At 40.6% G+C, this 19,862-nt stretch overlaps 1 protein-coding gene across 1 annotated transcript in view; it reads right to left on the bottom strand.

The window, feature by feature from the left end:
- Nucleotides 1-19,862, bottom strand: part of LOC113025869 (breakpoint cluster region protein-like) — an 84,733-nt gene that overhangs the window by 16,412 nt on the left and 48,459 nt on the right. Inside the window, exons 3-8 of the mRNA XM_026174075.1 lie at nucleotides 14,649-14,753; nucleotides 12,615-12,800; nucleotides 5,772-5,879; nucleotides 3,901-3,958; nucleotides 3,735-3,787; nucleotides 3,143-3,277 (exon numbers count right to left, since the gene is read on the bottom strand). Coding sequence (XP_026029860.1) covers nucleotides 3,143-3,277; nucleotides 3,735-3,787; nucleotides 3,901-3,958; nucleotides 5,772-5,879; nucleotides 12,615-12,800; nucleotides 14,649-14,753 — 645 coding nt within the window. The remainder of the gene's footprint in view (nucleotides 1-3,142; nucleotides 3,278-3,734; nucleotides 3,788-3,900; nucleotides 3,959-5,771; nucleotides 5,880-12,614; nucleotides 12,801-14,648; nucleotides 14,754-19,862) is intronic.

Genomic DNA, 19,862 nt, shown 5'->3' with positions numbered 1-19,862 from the left:
CTCCATCACAAATACACAGTTACTGTCACCGCCTGAAAACACTGAAGTGGACATGACGCTAATGAAAGAGAAGTTTATGTGCTTACAAATTCTCACTGGGCATCTGCTAACAAGGAGGAGAATCATGCTGTGTCACTCAGTGTTTAAGCCCGAGAGAATCAAAGGAGGATGACCAAGACAGAGAGGGAAAGAGATAATGGGGCATGATTTTAAAAGAAAAGTGTCAGTGATGGGGTGGGGGGGGGCTCTCTGACCCAATAAAAAGGAAAGGTCTGAGAGAGGGAGAGAGGAAGGAAAGGAGAGAAGAAGCCAGGGAGAGACGTAGTAGCTCTCGACAGAACAGATGTCATGCAGCAGTTTCTAGCTGTAGATAGACGGCGAACCAAGTGACATATCACCACAGCAGCTCCACTGCAGTGATCTGTTGTCGAGGCACGCACTCGCTGCCTATCCCACAGCACATTACGATCACATTCTGATCCCTGAAATAACAATCTAATAGAAAACTAATTCCCACTGAAGGATATAATTATTCATCACGAGCTACACAATCAAGGTTGTGATCACGACCAAGTGCTGTGATAGATAGCTTCCGGATGAACTGCTTACTGTCTGTCTGACAGCCATCTCTACTGGAAACTGTCATCTACATCTGTCAGTTCAACCACGACAAGAGGATCCCTAAAAAAACAAAGAAAAACTCATTATGCCTTCTTCTCTTCTGTCCAGGTCTATTTGCCTAATCAGGATTATACTGTCCCAGCCACTGTTGAGCAGTGTACACATCTCTCGGTCTCCATGCGTTTGCATGGGGATTCAGATGTTCTGTGAAGTTGCTCCACATGTAACATTACCCCCGGAGGATACTTCCTATCTAGAAAAGAAACAACCAATCAAAAAGCTCTGTCTATGTCATACATGTGCCAGCTTACATGCTGTCAAGTCAGTTTATTTTTAGAGTGTTGCGCAGCAGTTTGAAGATTTGACACATCAGAGGGAACCAGCGCTAAAAAATATGAATCTGTACTGTAAGCATGCATATTAACAGCACGAGCACAGCATAGCATTATCTGGTCTTTACATGATCGTTAAAGCTGACGCTTCAAACACCATGTAGCCGACGGTTATGGGACAAAAGATATGTAGATGTGGCCTCTTTCTGCTACTAAAAAAACAACAATAAAATATCTAAAAAGTCATGAAAAAAAGGCTTAATTTAGATTCTTGCACTGAATATTCGTAGAGCTGTTTGGTGACTGCTTCGATGTAATGTGTAGCTACATTTCTAGGAGGTGCACATTAGTTTATGATGTATATTAAAGCGCAGGGTTTCAGACCAGTTTGTGCATCTATTACGTAGATTTAATGCAGATGCATAAATGCACTATTTCACAGCCACCATGCGGATGCAGGCAGAAATGAGAATATGGGAAGACGAGCTCATTCGTTTTATCGAGCTTCTTTGCTCTGCAACTAGGAAAGAAAAAAAAAAGACATCTTTAACAAACCAGCCGTCTGCGCACATCAGATGACATTTTTTACAGCATGAATCTTCGGAAAAAAAACGCGTCTCTCTTTTTTCCTTGTAAAAACTGAGCAGAACATCAGCAGCGTAAGTGTGGAAAGAGAGCGACATCGGGCGGAGCACGCCGACGCAGAGGACGCCGATTAAATATTGACCATCTCCTGGAGGTGCCTCGCTGACAGCGCGCAAGCACTGACGTGAGTTTACAAAAGGTCTGTGTTTATATTTAGAGTAAATGCTTAGAGGGCCACACTGCGTCTGTGTGTGCATGTGTGTGTGTGGTTTTTTATCTTGTACAAAAAATTCGGGACACGTTTGTTTATTAACAGGCTGAAGGGTCTAGATGACTGTGTACATTTAGCTCCACTCACATCAGGAGCATTTTTCCCCCCAAGGAAAACAGAGCCGAGTGAGCGACATCGTTTGCATTTTAATTAAGCAGTTTGTGTTTGTGTCGCCCCCCACTCATGTGGCCAGGCCAGGACCTCTGGGGGGCACCTGTTTTGCTATGCTCCTGCATGCCTCCAGTGACTAAAAACACAGACTGCTCACAAGCAGATTTCAGGTCAGATCATAATTGAGCACTCTGACCTGTTTCCTTTTGTTCTCGCGTCCTCTCATTATGGCATAACAGCAGAAGAAAGGAAAAACATTACGACAGCTGAACTGAAATAAACTTAAATGTAAACCACTCACATCAACACTGTGACATGTATGTACAGACTGGAGTCTGTAAATTCAACAAGGAACTGAAAAAAATCAAATCAAGTCTGTCGCATGCTCCATCCATAGCGAGGCACAATATAATGAGCCTCATTGATTTCCATGTGCTGCTTTCATGAATCCATGATAAAAATTTCATGATTGTGGTATGGCGGCGTGGAGATGGAAATGGGCGCCTGGAGGGACAGATGGGCACGTGTGTATGTATGTTCAAAAGCAAACAAGACCAGGAGAATGAGAAAGCATGTGAAGCTGTGTGTGTGTGTGTGCGTGTGAGGAAAGGGTGCGGTAATGACCTCCCGGTGAGTGAGGGAGGAGCCTTTTTGCTCGCTCCCTCCCACTCTCAATTTATGAATAATTAACTTGGAATCTGCCAGTCAGAGCGGACTGGTTGCTCATTACAAGGCATTATGTACGGCACTGTCACGCAAGCTATCAATCAAGAGGCATCCACTCATGTGCATCAAGCCATCTCCAGGGATGAGAGAGACAGCGGGGCGGGGGTGGGGGCGGCTGTGATCAACTGTGTTAGCGTTAGGGGAATTGCTCTCAACTAGACAACCCTGGTATGACCATATAAGGACATGGGCTCTGCTTTAGGCTGCAGATTGGTGCATCTGGTAGACCCCTATGGTAGCAACTTCAAGGTCATTTAGAGGGTGTACCGAACAAGCACTATGTGAGTTTTGATTTAATTTAATGTAATTTCATTTCATTTTAACAGATTCAAGTCAAAGATGTGTCCTTAATGTTACAGTTTATTAAAGTCATAGTTACAATTTCGAGACAACAGAATATACCACACCTCCTATGAGCTGCTCAAGGCAATAATTGGACCAAAGAATGACATCAGCTCAGACCTCAGCGTGACTTTTAAACCTCTGTAACACTCACCTCTCCTTTCTTGAAAGTCTGGCGACGGGACGTCGTCTCCTCATTGATGCTAGACAGAAAGTTCTGGGAGATCCGCAAGGCGTCCTGCAGAAGGGGGTGGTCCGGGTGGCTGATGGGTGTGTGTTTGAGCAAGTCCTAGCAGTACAAGGAGAAACATTGAGATGCAGAAGCATATTTTCAACTTATAAAGTTACAGTATAGCAAATCTTACTTATTACGAGTTAACTATAATCCTCTTTTCCTTTTAAGTGTTACACACACAGTCCAGGAAATGTATGGATGAGTCACACAGCTTTATGGCTCAATGTTTCTACAATAAGATTTCACAGATTCAATAAACTATAGACCCATAGAACTGTTCAGTACAATAAAACAGCTGAAAAAAAAAAAGACGGGCTGTCAGGTTTAAAAAAAAAAAAAAAAATTATAAGCAATTATGCTAACCAATGACAAATGAAACACAGGCTGTTCTTTGATCACCCAACGCATTCTTTCATGGTTTAATTTGTGAGAAAACATCACAATTCCCAAAATACAGTAGAACACAGTTATTAATGAGCATCGCTGGGCCTGCACGTTCTCTATTACTTACATGAAGTACCAAAGTGCTGCGTGTCACTCTGTCCACTGGTTTATAAAGCAAAGCTATAAACGAAAAAAGAGCAGATAACAGACAGATTTTTTACTGAGCCCATTTGCAACATATAGACAATAAAAATGTTTACACAGAAGGGGTGTAAAGTGTGGCACGAGCTGACCTTCTAGTGAGTTCTTGCCTGTCTCCTTACAGTCCTTGGGGCTCCTCACCTTCAGGTTCTGTTTGGGTACAAAACAAAGGTGCAAACAGTGGCTTAAAAATGTATAAAAAGACCTTTAAAAGTCTCTTCAGTGACAAAACACGATGAAGTTACTATCTTTTCATTCTTTAGCTTTAAGGTCATCTACTTCCAATTTAATTACGCAATATTCAGCAGATTTTCCCCCCACCATCTTGCTCAGATGGCTTTGAGTCATGCATCATTACTAAGGCCATTAACAACCCTCGATGATGAACTCCCCATATGCATGTAGATACCAGCCTCCACTCTTGACTACTGGTCCTCAGAAAACACAGACATGTGCTGATGGTGTGGCAGAAACTAACGCATGCTTGACAAAAAAGAGAAAGAAATGGCATGAGAACTAGTTTAACTCACAACTGCAGTTTTCTTCCACATAATAAAAGATCATTATTTAGGATCAATATTTTTTTTTCTGTTTAATTCATACATAGCAGTTTAAAAAACACTTCTCCTCAAATCCCCCTCAAAAAATCTAAATCCTTGGCTGCCGTTCAAACAGAAATATCCCAAAATGTATGACGAGAGCTGCGATGTTGCTGGAGCTTGCACATTTCCTATCTATGTTGGACGGCCTCAGTACAACACTCTACTGGGAGACGAAGTTTAAACCGGATTTTATATCAGCTTTCAAAGCTAGATTTGAGGCCAGAGTATAATATCTTCTCAGCCCATGAAGCGTTTGGAAACTCAAGTTTCGATAAAAATACTCCAATTTATGAGACAGTTTCTACACCCTGTGCAGGAGAGCTCCTATTTTACAGGTGCTCTAATTGCAGATGAAGCCAAATAGAGGCCTTCACCAAAGAAAACTGCAGAAAACACCATCCGCTATCCTCAAACAATATTAAACGCATGGGCACACATCACATCTTGCCTCTGGCTGCATTTGCACAGAAATATTCAGCAGAGCATTAAAATTTAAATGCAAGGGAATTATAAAAGCTGTTTGGGTGAACGATGGCAGTGTGTTTTGCAAGTGCATTTAATCGGGGACAAAAATGTTAAGCAGTGACTAAACTGACTCTTTCAGAGTCTACAATACCTCTTAGGCAATGTTCATTGACTGAACACACTAATTGAACACAGCTGACGGTTAGTCATCATTTTCATTCTGCGTTGTCTCCAGCTGCACAAGCAGCTAGGTGCATTTTTGCTCTTCTTGTATAAATAGGTACAGAGCTAAGGAAAGTTTATGTTAACATCATGTAGAAATAATAGTAATTACCCCAACCCCAGCAGAGCTTTACCATCACAAACTGCTCTGTGGCTCGAGTCATGACAACAAAAATGCGATGCAGCATCAATTCATACTGCGTTCAGTTAATTTTATCACTTTGGTCTGTGATTGGATTAGTGAGCTAATGTTTTTCATCATCAGATGCTGTTATAACACCACATTAGTTGCATAAAATAAAAAGGTTAACCTAACAAAAATAAATCATGTGATGTTGCTGAATGTTATTATTCCAAAATTTTGCCTTAACCCAAATTTCTTCATATTTTCTCAATTTCAAGTTATTTTCACAGCAGGTTGAGTAAGTTCAAATCTGGAGATACTAGCCCGACATTTTGACTGCCTTTTCAGTGCTTCCAAGCTTTCATACTATTCTGAAGTGCAAAAGGAGAAGACTTCTTAAAAGGAGAACAGACACATTTTTATAGAGCTTTATGATCCTTGTAAAGCATTGCGTAGCACATCAAGGGGAAAAAAGCACAAGCTGTGACCCTCAGTTTGCTGGTAAATAGGAATCAAGTGACTTAACTGTTCTTTTTACTCGCTTTCTTACCTCAGAAATTTCAGCAAACTGCGTGTTCGCCTGGCAGCACTTCTCCGCCGTCTCCACAGCCAGCTCATAGTTGTCCACAAATGCCCGGTAAACCCCTAACTGGCTGGCCTGAGAGAGAGAGAGCAGGAAAAAAACTTTAATTCGCAGATCAGACATACTTAAACTTATATACAGTGCAGTTTCGCAATGCAGTGACAGTGAGCTTGAACAACTTTTAAAAAGCTTCTATGTTGGAGGATTAAATAAGGGCAAACTATCTTTCCTGAGCTTTCAGACTTTAAGTTAGAAATTCAGACACACAAAATTACCCGAAAGTCTTCTGTAGTGCCTTCCAGACAGTGCAGTTATACTTGTCTGCACTGCTATTGTAATGCCCACAGGTTAAGTAATGAGTAAGTGGGAAAAGAAATTCTAAAATTGCAGCACAGATGTCCGAAACACTGGACAAATGTGTACAAAGTGCATTTGAACTGTAACACAGAGTCTGTTCAGCTGTGTGTCCCAGGGACTGTACATGAGCGGCAGACAACTGAACAAAACAACCGGCGAGAGACAGATCACAGCTACAGCGTGTAACCATGGTGGTCTCTGCGGCACATTGCCATAGCAACCAGCGAGCCCCGCACTGAGCTTGGGTGAGTAATTAATGATTGGTGTAACAGAGGCTATGAAAGCACATTTAGTGAGCTGTGTGACTGAATAAAACTCCATCGAACGTTGCCTGCCAGCGCTGCAATCCATCTCTGCCGCGAACAAAAGGACAATCAATTCTCCAGAACAAAAGCCGATGGATGCGGACGGAGTACAGTGGAGATTTGTGCCTCGAGAGTGACGCAGACTCTCACACACCTCTAAAATGATTAGCATGTACGTAAGCATGTCTTACCTGAGTGCACTGAGCAGAAATGAATGCATTTAAAGCATGAAACACCTAGCACTTTGTTGCACTTGAGACCTTTTTAGCCTGTGTGAAGCTTCAGACGTTTGGTTTAGACTACACATCATTTACATCACTTGCAATCATAATATAGTACTTTTTGGGATTACACTTGAAGAAAAAGCCATTTGATTTTTAGTAAGATTGTGAAAAAAAAAAAAAGACAATAGTGTTTTAAGAACTTCATCTGAAAGTAAAGAAGGTGAAGAACAGACACAAGGCATATTTACATGATCACAGCTGAGGCACATCACATCAACAATCTATGGACTGTCTCCAAGGCTTTCAATCTCACACTCGTTTTCAGATTTTATTAAAGTCTAATTCACTTCCTCTAGAACTTCAAATGGCTCTGTGCACCACAAGTTTGTTCGTGTGTCACCAGTCACACCAGATTTGATTACCTGGTCTGAGCCCGTCTGAAAAAGGGCTCAGAAAAAGACAAAAACATGAACACAATTACAGTTTCTGTGATTACATCTTTTAGTTTTGGCTGACCAGATGATGTCTCCAGTATCAGGTGTATAATGATGTGGCTAATAGTAGTTTTTGTTCTCTTTAATTTTACAAAAAAAAATTTATGTTTTTAATGCACAGTACTGTGCAAAACTGTCAAGATACCCTTAATTTCTCTATATTTTGCCTCCAAAGAACCAGATTTTTCTATTTTGAAAGTTCCTCAGGCTTTCCAAAAGTCTTTTCTTTGGACATTGGCCGTGTTTTCACTCATTTTCACTTCAATCCTTCTAACTGACCATTTTTAGAGGAAGTTTTGTTTTTGGTTTTTTTTTTTTGTTTTTTTTGTTTTTTTGGGGGGGGGGGGGGGGGGGGGGTGACCACTAATCAAGCATAAAAAGACACCACCAACTCAACTATCCACAAATATCTAGCAGCCTGTCGCCAAAACACATAATTTCTACAAAATCTAAAAACAACACATGATGGCAGGCATGAAATGGTATTTTAGCACTAACAAGTTGATTCCCAAAGACCTAAAAAGTCAGCATTCGCATGGTGTGCAGAGTGACATTTAAAATCTGAGGAAACTGAACAAGCAGAGGACAGAAGAAGTGGCAGGCCTGACAGAGTCCTGTCACAGGACCTGCGAGATGCATATAGCCCTTCAGTTCACCCATCTAATATTTGCCAAAGCCTCATCAGCATCATCAGTGCAAGAGTGACTTTCAAGAAATCATTCTTAACGAAGAAAACAGAGAGAAAAGGCTGAGCTACCTCAAATTACAAAAGAAATGGAGCAAAACTCGTTGGTGACAGGAGTGATGAATCCAAATTTTACATTTTTGCTTCAAATCATCATCATTTTGTCATGATAGAGGTAAAACAATGAGTGTTCACAGCCATCTGTAAAACACAGCGGAGGGTCTGTTGTGGTTTGGGACTGCTTTTCAGCCAGCGGGGTTGGGAATTTTGTTAAAATCGATGGAATTATGAATCGATGGAAATATGAAAAAGGTATCAAATCTTGATGGTACTGGAAAGTGTCTGATTGGCAGCAGCTTCATTTTTCAGCATGAAAACGATCCTAAAAACAACGACAATGTCTATGTATACATAAAACATACATTTATTTCCATGTGTGTTTGGACCTTTCAGTAAACTGGTGCACCTATTTTCCAGTCTCCAAGCAAAATATAAAGAAATATGGGGAAGGTCAAAGATTTTGCACGATCCCAATGTTTTACATGGCAAACAAGTGAGACTCCGTTTAATTTAAAGAGAATACAGGCTTTACAAGCCTCGGCATGAGGCCTGACTCTGAGCAAGGCCAGGTGATTTGTGACTGCTTTTACTTTTTAAATATAAATATATATGAGGCTTCATGTATTTTGTTGACCTAGATGTTCTTCCACTTTTCCACAATCCTTACTTAATTCAATTATTAACCTAAAACATCTCAAACTGAGCCTATTCTTCCTTTTAAATCTTTTTTTTTTAATTCATGGGGTGTGAGAGCTTATTACGTCAGGAATGCAGTCACAAGTTTTCTAAACATTGTTTACACTTGTTCAAGAGTGACAGATCTCGCTTTGTGTGTCCAAAACTATTTACAGCTCTGAGGCAACATGCTACGTGCCACCTGACTGGAATTTGCACCCTATTAACTGTGTTTTTAAATCAGGTTCTCACAGATGCATTTTTAGGCAACAAAACTGTCTCAAAATGTGTTTCACATTCACGCACAGAAAGAAACAGCAAAGAGGAAGGTGAGGAGTAAAGTAGCTTTCATAGTCCTGCAATCCCCAGTCCTGCCCTGGGCCACACAATCTGCGACACAGCGGAAGCCATTCAGAGCGTGACAGTTTGACTGTGTCTGCCAGCCACTTCCACACACAACAGCACTGAGGCTTACCAAATGCAGCTACAGTATCATAGCAGAAAATGCCTTTGGGTGATGAAAAGAACTGCTTAGGTGTCTGGATTTTTCACTTCCGGATCTGTCCCTTTGTGACAGTATGTGTGTAATCCACAGTGGAAAACAACATTAAGAAAACAGCTTCATGACAGACTATGGTCATTCTATGAGGAAGCTGAATTTGCCCTCAGTTAGTTAAGCCTTCTGACACATATGAGAAAGACAAAATTAAAAAAAATCAGTGTGGTCTATGTCGACATAATAATACAAGAACAGACAGAATGAAAAAACTTTAATTCTGTTTTAAGTTTAATGAAAGAATCTAGTCCTATGGTGCTACCTCAGTGCTTTGAGTGCCAACACCAGTACACTGACATGCTCACAATGAAACCACCAATATGCCACAATATTTCAGTTTATCAAGTTAGCAGGCAACACTTGCTCATCAGATCTAAACACAAAGCGAACTGAGGCTTGCAGTGAACCAAAGTGAACCAGAGATTTTGATTTGATGGTGGCACAGAAGTTATTATACTTTTTCACACAGTGCATGCATTTGTAAAACGATTCAATTTTTGTTCTGTTTTTTCTTCATTATTTTTTCTAGGCTTCACTTAATGTCTTTGAAGTCGCTGCTTTTCAGCAATTGCTAATTGATTAAAGTCAAAATAAGTCTTGAGGTAGAAATTATGCTCCTCACTAAAGATTAATAACAATTATGACTTTTTATCAACGGGGCTGATATACTGGTCGGTAATAGCCATTTGCTGATATATCATTATCAGCATTAATAATGACCAACAAATAAAAATTAACAAAATTTAAAAAATTGCCAGGAGAAACACCCTTCAATCATGTTATGAGCGTTGTTGCAGTTCTTTGCCCACCAGAGGGCACTATACAACTTCCCTATTGACGCACAGGTTTGGAACACAATACAGCCAGCTGATGGCTGGAAGGTGGAGCTTAAACAAGTAATTTCCTGTGACAATAAAATTATATTTCTAAATTGCACTGTCATACTGTCTTAGTGAGGACTCGTAAATAACTACACGTAACAAATGTTAGGGAAATCTGTTTCAAACCTATGGCCAATTTAGGATTGCCAATTACTCCAAAACATCCATGTCTTTGGATTGTGGGAGGAATCAAATCCAACGGCCCAGGCTGGCCATTGGATTTGAACCCAGGACCGTCTTGCTGTGAGGCACCCGTGTCTCACAGCAAGAAGTGTTTACTTTAAAAAAATACTCTTGAATTTCTTTTTTTCTTAAAATTCATGCTGAGCTTCTCCTAAAAGGCTGAACAAAATTTCACATCAATCCATCCAAAATTAAAAAATAATAATAATAATAATCAGTCTGGATCATGATGGTGGCTCTAGCATCGAACATTATCAGAGTCACAACAGTACCATGGCCAAAAGCAAAAATGTGTCATCAGGTTTTTTTTGTTTCTTCTTGAAATGCTCAGAGACAGTTTATCAGTTTGCCTGGCTGTCTTCATGGTGCAAAGCCTTAACTTTGTTGCTGTGTGTGAGGGAGCAGCAGAAACATGAGCATGATTCTGCCCTATTTTCAGTCTTCAAACACTATTCTCTGACAGTCATGCTCATAGTCTGTCACTGATGCTTTGGCACTTCCTCTTTTCTCTCCGATTCTCGCCTTCTTCCTTCTGATGTTTTACGATTCGTAAGCCTGTCTCTCCTCAAAGATTTCAGAGTCATGGCAAGACAGCTCTATCACAGTTGCAGCAGCCTAAATCTTCTTGCCTAGTCAACTCCTACCTCCTCTCAACCCTCCCTACCCCCCGGTCCTTGTCTGTATCACCTCCTCTCCTCTCAACTAATCCCCGTCCCTCCTTCTCTTTCTAATGCAGACTGTCATCCAACATTTTCTCCCTTTCCCCCCCTCTTCAAGGCTCAGCATGGTCACCTTTTGACTTTTATTAACTATAGTCTGGAGAAGGGAAGTGTATGAGGTAGTAAATGTATAAGCATGAGAGCATCAATCTAAAGATGTCTATTTACAGTTACAGTGTTAGTAACAATAGTTACTGTAGCTACACCAGACTGTCAAGGTGGGGAAAGAAAGAAAAAACACAAAATGAAAACGAGTGACGTAATTGCTGAGCCAGACAAAGAAGCTCTCTAAATATATGGGCAAACTAGCACCAGTCTATGGAAATACTAGCTACACCTTCCAATTTAAGTTCAAATGAAATCTAATATAGTCAAAAATGAAGTTCTTAATTGACATAATCCTCTGGGGGGCCCCAGAGGTCAAATTTGCCCTTCATTCAACCTTGCTCGGCAACCAGTGAAGAAGTCATTATTCTACTGGTGCCTCTTTGTGTCTTGTAGGATGCCAGTCTGCCAGATTTAACATGCAGCGTTCCTTTCAAACACATCTCACAGCTAACAATCGCTCTGCTCAATAATTAACATCAGAACCATGTCATCTCTTTAATGTTAGAGGTGACCGTGAAGCAGTTTTATTAGATAGAAGTTCAGTGTGAACAAGGAGGATGGATACAACAATTTGATGGACTGGATTTTCATGTTTGCTTATTTGACATGAAGACAAAACCAATTAAATTCTTATTTCTTAGCCAAGCCACAAGGGGCGCCTCCCAAGATAAGTTAATGAGAATAAGATGGAGGGAGGGAGAGAGAGAGAGAGTGTATGTGTGTGTGTGTTTCTGAGAAAGAGAGAGAGGCTCCTATTTATAGCAGCTTCTTCTAGACGTGAAACACACAGTGCTGTGATGGTCTCAGCTGCCTGAGGCAGAAAGGCGGCATTGTGAAAGACGCTTGCACCTCCCTCAGTGTGTGTGTGTGTGTGTGTGTGTGTGTGTGTGTGTGTGTGTGTGTGTGTGTGTGTGTGTGTGTGTGTGTGTGTGTCCAAGCACAAGTGAGTCAGAGGGGGAGAGGGATAGAGAGAGACAGAGCAATGGAGGGAGACACGAGTGGGAAAGGAGCAGTATTTCTAAGAGAATTAACAAATGATTCATTGTGGGTTAATTGACCCATTGTGAAAATGATTGAACAGACCCAGTGTAGATTTGGCCCTGACATCCTGGGAAGGACAAAAACGGCTGTTTAGGCGGAAATGTGGGGGGGGGGAGATGATTCAGAATCAGTTTGTTTGGAATTTAATATGATAATAAGAGCTTTACTCCAAAAATCAAATTACTTTTACTATTGGTTTAAGAAATTCAGCTTTTCATGGAAGCCTTCCGATGGAAGAAATAACATTACTCTGAGTAATGGAGCCCTAGTGAACCCTGTTGGTTTGTTTGGGGTCAGAAATGCAGCTGTAGCTGTTCTTATCAGTGCTGTCAAGTTTTTTTGGGTGGCCCATATTGTCAAGTTTTATTAGGGGTAATGTCAAGCAGTTACACAGAGGGACATTTCTGCTGTCAAGGGTACACATTCTAACAAACACCCTACAACCCCCCACCCTTTGACTCATTTCTCTCTCTGGCTATGAGCTCTAAAGGCACACTAAAGGTAACTACGCTCCAGCCTTACTAGTTTCTGGAAGAGGTCCCCGACTCTCTGATGGTGGCTCCACTGCTGGACACGAGGCAAAAGTCCATCGTAGAACTCTTTGTGGATCTCGTAGAGCTCAGGCACTTTGAAGAAGATGGTTTCTATCTGGGCCACGGTAAGCACTGGTTGGGATGTTGTAGCAGCAGCCTTCAGAGGCTTCATGGGCTGAGGAGGACCAAGAGAGCAGATATAAATTTACTTTATTGTGTTTATTATGTTAGAAGCATTCTATAGATCTTATAGAAAAAAAAAAAATATGACTAGATTAAGTGACTGTTATATTGCACTACTATAATGTATGAACTAATTCAGATTTAAAGTAAACAGTAAAAGACTTTTACAGGTTACACTTTGGTATCACATATTCTACACCAAGGTGTCTTTTGTTTCAAGTATGGTACATTTTTCTTTGTCATACTCATCAGTATTAAAACAGCAACAAGGAGGCTTTACAGGTTTTACTGCTACCTTACCTGCCTTATCTGATCTGGGATAACCAGTAACATGTACGGTATTGTTAGGATACAATTACCGACCACTGTATTAGGCACACCTTTTCAAATCCTTTTATGCCTGAAACAAACATTTAGGCATGTAGACACACTTAGGATGACCTGCTGAAGTCCAAACAGAGCACCAGAATAGAGAAGAAAGATGATTTTATGACGCTGAATGGTTGTCGGTCCCAGAAGAGCTGGTGTGAGAGTTTCAGACGCTGCTGATCTGTTGATCTGATCTTAGATTTTCTCACACAACCGTCTCTATTGTTCACAGACAATGGCCCAAAAGAAGAGAGCTGCAGTTCTCTGTGTGAAAATGTCTCGTTGATGTCAAAGGTCAGAGGAAAATGACTGCTTTGAGCTGATAGGAATAGCAACAGTAACTCAAATGACTACTTGTTACAATCAAGGTAACAGAATAGCCGTTCTGAAACTTTGAAGCAGATGGGCTACAGAAGCAGAAGACCTCACCGGGCGCCACTTCTGTGAGCTAAGAACAGGAAGCTGAGGGTACAATTTACACAGGCTCACCAAAATTGGACTACAGATGCCTGCTGTGATGAATCTGCCACATTGCCACAAATGCCAGAAAATTCCTGTAAGGAAATCGACGATACTATCGGAACGGATATGAGGGAATGTACAAAGAAGTGGAAAAACTAGAGGGACAAATATTTCTGCCCCTGAAAAAAATCTTACCCCAACAAAGAGCAGAGACCCAGGAAATAAAATAAAATCAAACAACGTTGTTTGTACTTGCTGGCACTGCATATAAAACACCAGGACACAACCACACGCTTAATTAACACATGCGTGGTGCATAACGATAAATGCCGGCAAAGACATAAACCACTGGAGTAGGTTACGTCACAGACTTCACAAAGATTCCCTGCAGAAGTCTAAACCAGAGCTTAGTACCTACTCAGCAGTATTTAAATGCCTCAGTGTGTTTATCTTCTTACTGGTATTTCTAGCAGCTTTACTGCACCATGTCACAAAGCTCAAATCATCACTTGTTTCTTGAATATGACAGCTCACTGTACTCAAATGGCCTCGACAGTCACCAGATCTCAATCTAATAGAGCACCTCTGGGATGTGGTGGACAGAAGATTGATGAGCAGCTGACAAATGCTGCCATGTCAATATGGACCAAAAGAATGTTTCCTTGTTGAGTCTTCGCCACAAAGAATTAAGTCAGTTTGGAGGGCAAACCTACTACTACTAACACTAACTTGGTGTACCTAATAAAGTGGCCAGTGAGAGTACTGTTTAAGCATCTATAAGTTAGGGGGACGTTAATGTTAGCTGCCCCTTCAGTAGACCAGCAAAGGGACAAATAGTATTTCTAAACAATCTACTAAACATTTGAAAAGCTTCTGTATATCTAAAGCTTTCACTCTCATACTCAAAAACCAATCATTTCCATTGTAAACACTCATATTTCCTGAGCAGTTGGTAGATTGATTATATACTGGACATTATGAGGACATTAAAAGTGATGTGTGTTCTCACCAGAAGCAGTGCCTCCAGATGACTGAGATATGTTTCCTCGGTGGCCAAGATCCCAGACAGGACCCACTTCCTCATCTCCAAACCTTTTTCTAGGTCACACTCGGTCTGTAACAAACACACAGAGAATAACGTTTCAAGAACACCCAGTAACGCAATGTGATGTACAACTGTTTGCTTAGCCTAACTTATTCTTTTGCTTATTTAAAATATTTTAGGAACTATTTTCACACTGCAAGCCCTTTGCTTCTTTTGTGACTATGTTACAACATCAAAACATAACATATTCCTATTATTTATATGTATATATTTGGTAAAGGACCTTTCATGCTGCTTCTGTGCGCCTGAGTCCAGGAAAATTAAACACCTTCCGAAAATCATCCCTGGTTGCCTCTCCGTTCCCTTCAGCTGAGTCAAAGCTCGCTGAAGGGCATAGATATGAAAAAATAAAAGATAAACTCCCCGGGTTGCCTTGATTAACCACCAAATCTGAAATAACTCAAACGGGCAGGGTCACCAAGGACAAGAAAAAAACGGCTGCGGTATAAATATGTGTATGTATGAGTGTGTTTGTGTGTTATGGGAGAGGCAAAAGCATGTGAGAAGATGCAGAAAAATAATTTACAAAGCCAGATGCAGACAGAGATGTGTGTATACATTAGGTTTTTTGTTTACACATCTTTACACTGAGACACACAAACCTTTTTCCTGGTAGTTGTGACTGCATGAGCTTGGGATTAAACCAGTGAAACAGCCCTGGATCATCATTAAACGCATTTGGATGCAGCATGAATGATGACCATAATTAGTGGAAATTAGTGGATGAATATCAGCTGAACAGGTAAAATTGCATTAAGTAATAACATCTTCTTTTTATTACTCTTCTTTAATCATTTTTTCTTGCTGTTTTTACCTGTAACTACCTTAACAGTAAAAACAGCATTAAAAAAACAGCATAAAAAAAAACAACAGTATTAAATACAATATTCATAAAAGCTGTTTTTGTTTTATATTGATTTGTTACTAAATACAGTTATGTTATTTTGAAAATTATATAAATGCTTGTCAGGAACGTTTATGTCTGCCTGTGCACCATGCATGATGCTCGTGTGAACTGCTTTTACATGCATACATGACTACTTGGATGTGTGTGGGCGTACATGCATTTATTTAAATGAAGGGGTAAATGGGTCTGAATCCTGTTTCCATGGCCACTGCATAAGCAGATGCTTACACAGATCTCAGGGGACTGTTACAAGCCAGAAGATTATGAAATGCTCCAGGATTTTTATGGACTCCATTACACAGGAGTCCATTACCACCATAGTTTCTGCCGGGCTCAATATGCTTTTATATGTCGTCAGTTTGATTCAGTAGCCTGCTACAAACACGTTCTCAACTCTTCACGTTTATTTTACATCAGCAAATTGACTGAATGAACGAAAAAAAAAGATTAAACAGAACTATTAACAACCGGTCGTTTGGACAGGTATGAAGATATATGTGTAGTCTTTGCTCTTCCTTGTGTAATATATTTAATATTTTGTAGATCTATTTACTGAGAGCAAAAAGAAAATTGTGCTGGGTAGACCAGGGCGTGTAATCCAATGTAATTGGATGTTAAAAAAATGTATGGCTGTCCAGGTTTTGAATACAATATTTTACTCTCTGCTGTAATTTCTTAGCATCTTAGTTAATGATGTCCAAGTTATTATTGGAATGAGGCAAAAAGTAGATCCTAAGATGCAACTCAAGGATTTCTATAATTTAATATTCTGCTATTATCCCGATTTCTCATTTGCTCCAAAAATATTGGATCTTCATCCAACTGTCTTGTACTCACAGTTTCTACTGCACAGTATACTACACTGTTTCTCACCTTATCATTTCTGTGGTAGACATGTAACATGCATCACGCAGAGCCTTCTAGGTATCTGGACTGAATGTAAGAACATTAGGTTCCCACGAAAGCCGATAATGAAGTATATTATGTGTAGATACTAACACAGTCAAAAGAGGTAAATGTTTGTCTTTACAAACAAAAGTGCATCGTAAGATGAGATGTGTATTTATGATATATACTTATCATTTTCAGTTAAAATTTCAGAAGACTAAAGAAGTGTCTGTGTGCATGTTTGGTTATGAAATAAGTAAAAAAAAGAAAACATATTCTCCCTGCAGTGTACATAAGAAGCAATAAAAATAATATTTGACACTTAAATCTACACTTAAACCTCTTCAGCCCCAGCATCACTTAGCTGGAGTTCAGCCTGGCATGTTTTTAAGAATTCTGATGTACACTGGGTTTGTTTAGCAACATGTTTCTTTTTATTTCTTTTTATTTAGTGGACTCACAGATGGGACGGACAACAGTGACTGCGATAACAACAACCCCACATTTTATCAACCCTTTTCAATTTTCATTTTCTAATCTGTGTAGCATCCTGTTCTGCTATCCCTGGCTTTTTGAAAAGCCTAACGCGATTGGCTCCTAGCGCCACATCGGCTATGTAGTGGAGGTGTAGGTCTTCAGTCAGATAAGACACACACTGATGGTGCGCATGCTGCTCATTTAGAGTATTTCTGCTGATCGAGCAGAAAATAAAGCTTACTGCACACCTTAAGTGTGGGCCATAAGAGAGAGGAGTTAGTTGTTTTAATATACAGGGGCTCATGAACTAGGATGATCCACGGGGAGGTCAAAGCACAAGCAATTACCTGCAACATCTTCAATTTAAATCTGGCAGCAGGCCCCAGCATGATACTGCGGAGGTGCTACACATTGCTCACCAGACCCACGCGTATGTGCTGACGCTGTGTCGCGCCACTTGAATAGAAATATGTGGTTAACGGAGCTACTCTTGTTCATGTTTGCGCTGGTGTCAGTCACTTAGCCTGGCCCCAGTTGTGAAGAAGACCCAAATCATTATCGTGCATGACCGACGGCTTCCCTGGATAACTGTAGCCTGAGGGCTCTGCAAACAAACACAGGACTATGAATCCAGCTGGAAGGCTCTGTCGCACTACAGTAAAAATATGGAAACTTCCTTACAACTAGGAAAAATCTGGGTTTGCCTGGGGACTGCACTGATTTTCTTTTTTTTCCCTGTCAGCAACTAACTGTAAGACTAATTGGCCATCCAGAGGTTGAGTGTCTATCACCCACAACCTCTGGGTGACTCATTTTCAATGAAAAGATGACTGCATAGATCAGCTGGTGGGAAGCACCCTGTCTACAAATAATCAGACTTAGACTGGCATTTATTCCCTAACTTATTGCAGTCAATCTGAGTCAGTCTGTTCCAGTGAGCACGACTCATTTTCAGCGATCAGGTGACTCGCCAGCCAAATATTTTATAGAAAAGCAAGGTTGGAAAGTTCCTGTGTCATTTTGCAGTCAAATCTATGAGGTCGTGGCTGGAATCTGAATGTAAGTAGTTAATGTGTGTTTCTTTGTATGCAGACAGAAACTGATTTATGATTTGTGCAGATTTATCACAGTTAATTGACAGTTAGTTGCCAGTTTGACCCCATTCAATCACAGACTGGTCATTTTATCACCGTCATGAAGCAGTAAAGCTACTTTAAAGATGGCAGCTGACTGCAAAAGGTCGCAGTCTTGGTCTCGAGCAACAAGATTGCAAGTTCATTGTACGTGGTCACAGTAATTTTGGTCATGCTGCAATCTCCAAACAGTTTTGTGACCGCAGCATAAGTCTCTTGAAATTTCTCCTATTAAATACAGACATAATAATGCATCATTACCACAAACTTGATGGGAAATTAAGCAGAGTGAACTCTGTAGGTTCACTCTGTAGATGTCATAAAGTACACTATGATCATGCAGAAACACAGATAGCACACGTGGTCAGTGTTTTTGGTAAAACAGTTTAAGGATGTTATTGAATTTTCAGCAAACTTCTGATCAGTGACCCTCTTTTCCCTTTCAAGTGCTGGGCAGAGCCAGATTGTGAGTGAACAAGAGCCCAGAGCACTCTTAAATTAAATCAGCAGAATTACTGAAAGTGATGACTCATGACAGTGACATCACTAAACCATCAGTTCCCCCTGAGCCAATCAGAGCTTGCCTGGACTCTGACTCATCAATTAGAAAAGCAGAGTGGGGTGACGTTTGAAGACAGATTGTTCAAGGGCAAATCAAGGATGATGGTAACTCCATTTTGAGAACATTGATTGTAAGCCTGTGGGGAATTTGTTGATGGATATTTGCCACAGTGCATAATGTATTTATCCAGCCATCAGACGATGCATCTACAGGCTCTAAGCATGTAGTGTTGAATTTCTTTTTTCCATGCAAACAGAAGGATTGTATGTGTCCAAATGCAAGCTAAGTATGTGTGCGCAAATTAAAACCACCGGGTGTTAAACCTCACAGGTCAAAGGTCGGTGCAGTCAAGGGGCACGTTTATTGACATTTTCAAGCCATCAATCAGTCTGACAGTCGCTTGCTCACCAGTACAGACAGTGAGCAAAGATTGAAGGGGCAGAGTAACCGATACAGCTTCATGACCACTGATGCAATTACTTCCTCCAAGGGCACAGGGGGTAGAGGCAGCATTAGCTTATTATATTCTCCCAAGATACCCCTCTATTGTAATTGAACCTATGGCTACAACATGTTTATCTGGTATATACTAGCATTTGGTACACAAAGTCCTTTGCTTCCACTGAGGACTGCATCATAGAACATATATAAATAACATAGAATAAATACAGATGACAAGAAAAACAGGTTGTGAGTCTGTGTCTGTGTGCGCACACATGTATCCTCTCCCTTATAACCTTTGAAGAGCAGACGTCACAGATCACTGGTTTTCACTGCAGACGAGGAAGGAGGTCGCGTAAGAGGATGAAGGCAGCGATGTGGTGATTGAGGTGATAGGTAATTCTGCCTAATACACTAGACGAAAAAAACCCTGACTCTTAAGGCGGATGGGTTTCTTCACTGGATGACTGCTTCGGGAGCTATGAGGCAGGAGATATGTCCCTTATCAATCTCCTTTAAACAGCAGATATGGTTTTTCAATTGAAGACTTTTAGACAGAATGGGATTGTTCTAAGAATAGATTAGCCCAATTCCTGCTCTGCAATGGGAAAAAAATAATGTATGCAAGAATGAGCACAGTTTACCAGCGAGATTTGTTTTTGCTCTGTCTGCAGCTAAGTTGCTGAATCACTTGAGGAGACGTGAGAAAG

This window comes from Astatotilapia calliptera, chromosome 7 (assembly GCF_900246225.1).
Source record: "Astatotilapia calliptera chromosome 7, fAstCal1.2, whole genome shotgun sequence".
NCBI lineage: Eukaryota > Metazoa > Chordata > Actinopteri > Cichliformes > Cichlidae > Astatotilapia > Astatotilapia calliptera.
This window is presented reverse-complemented; position numbering and strand designations above follow the sequence as displayed.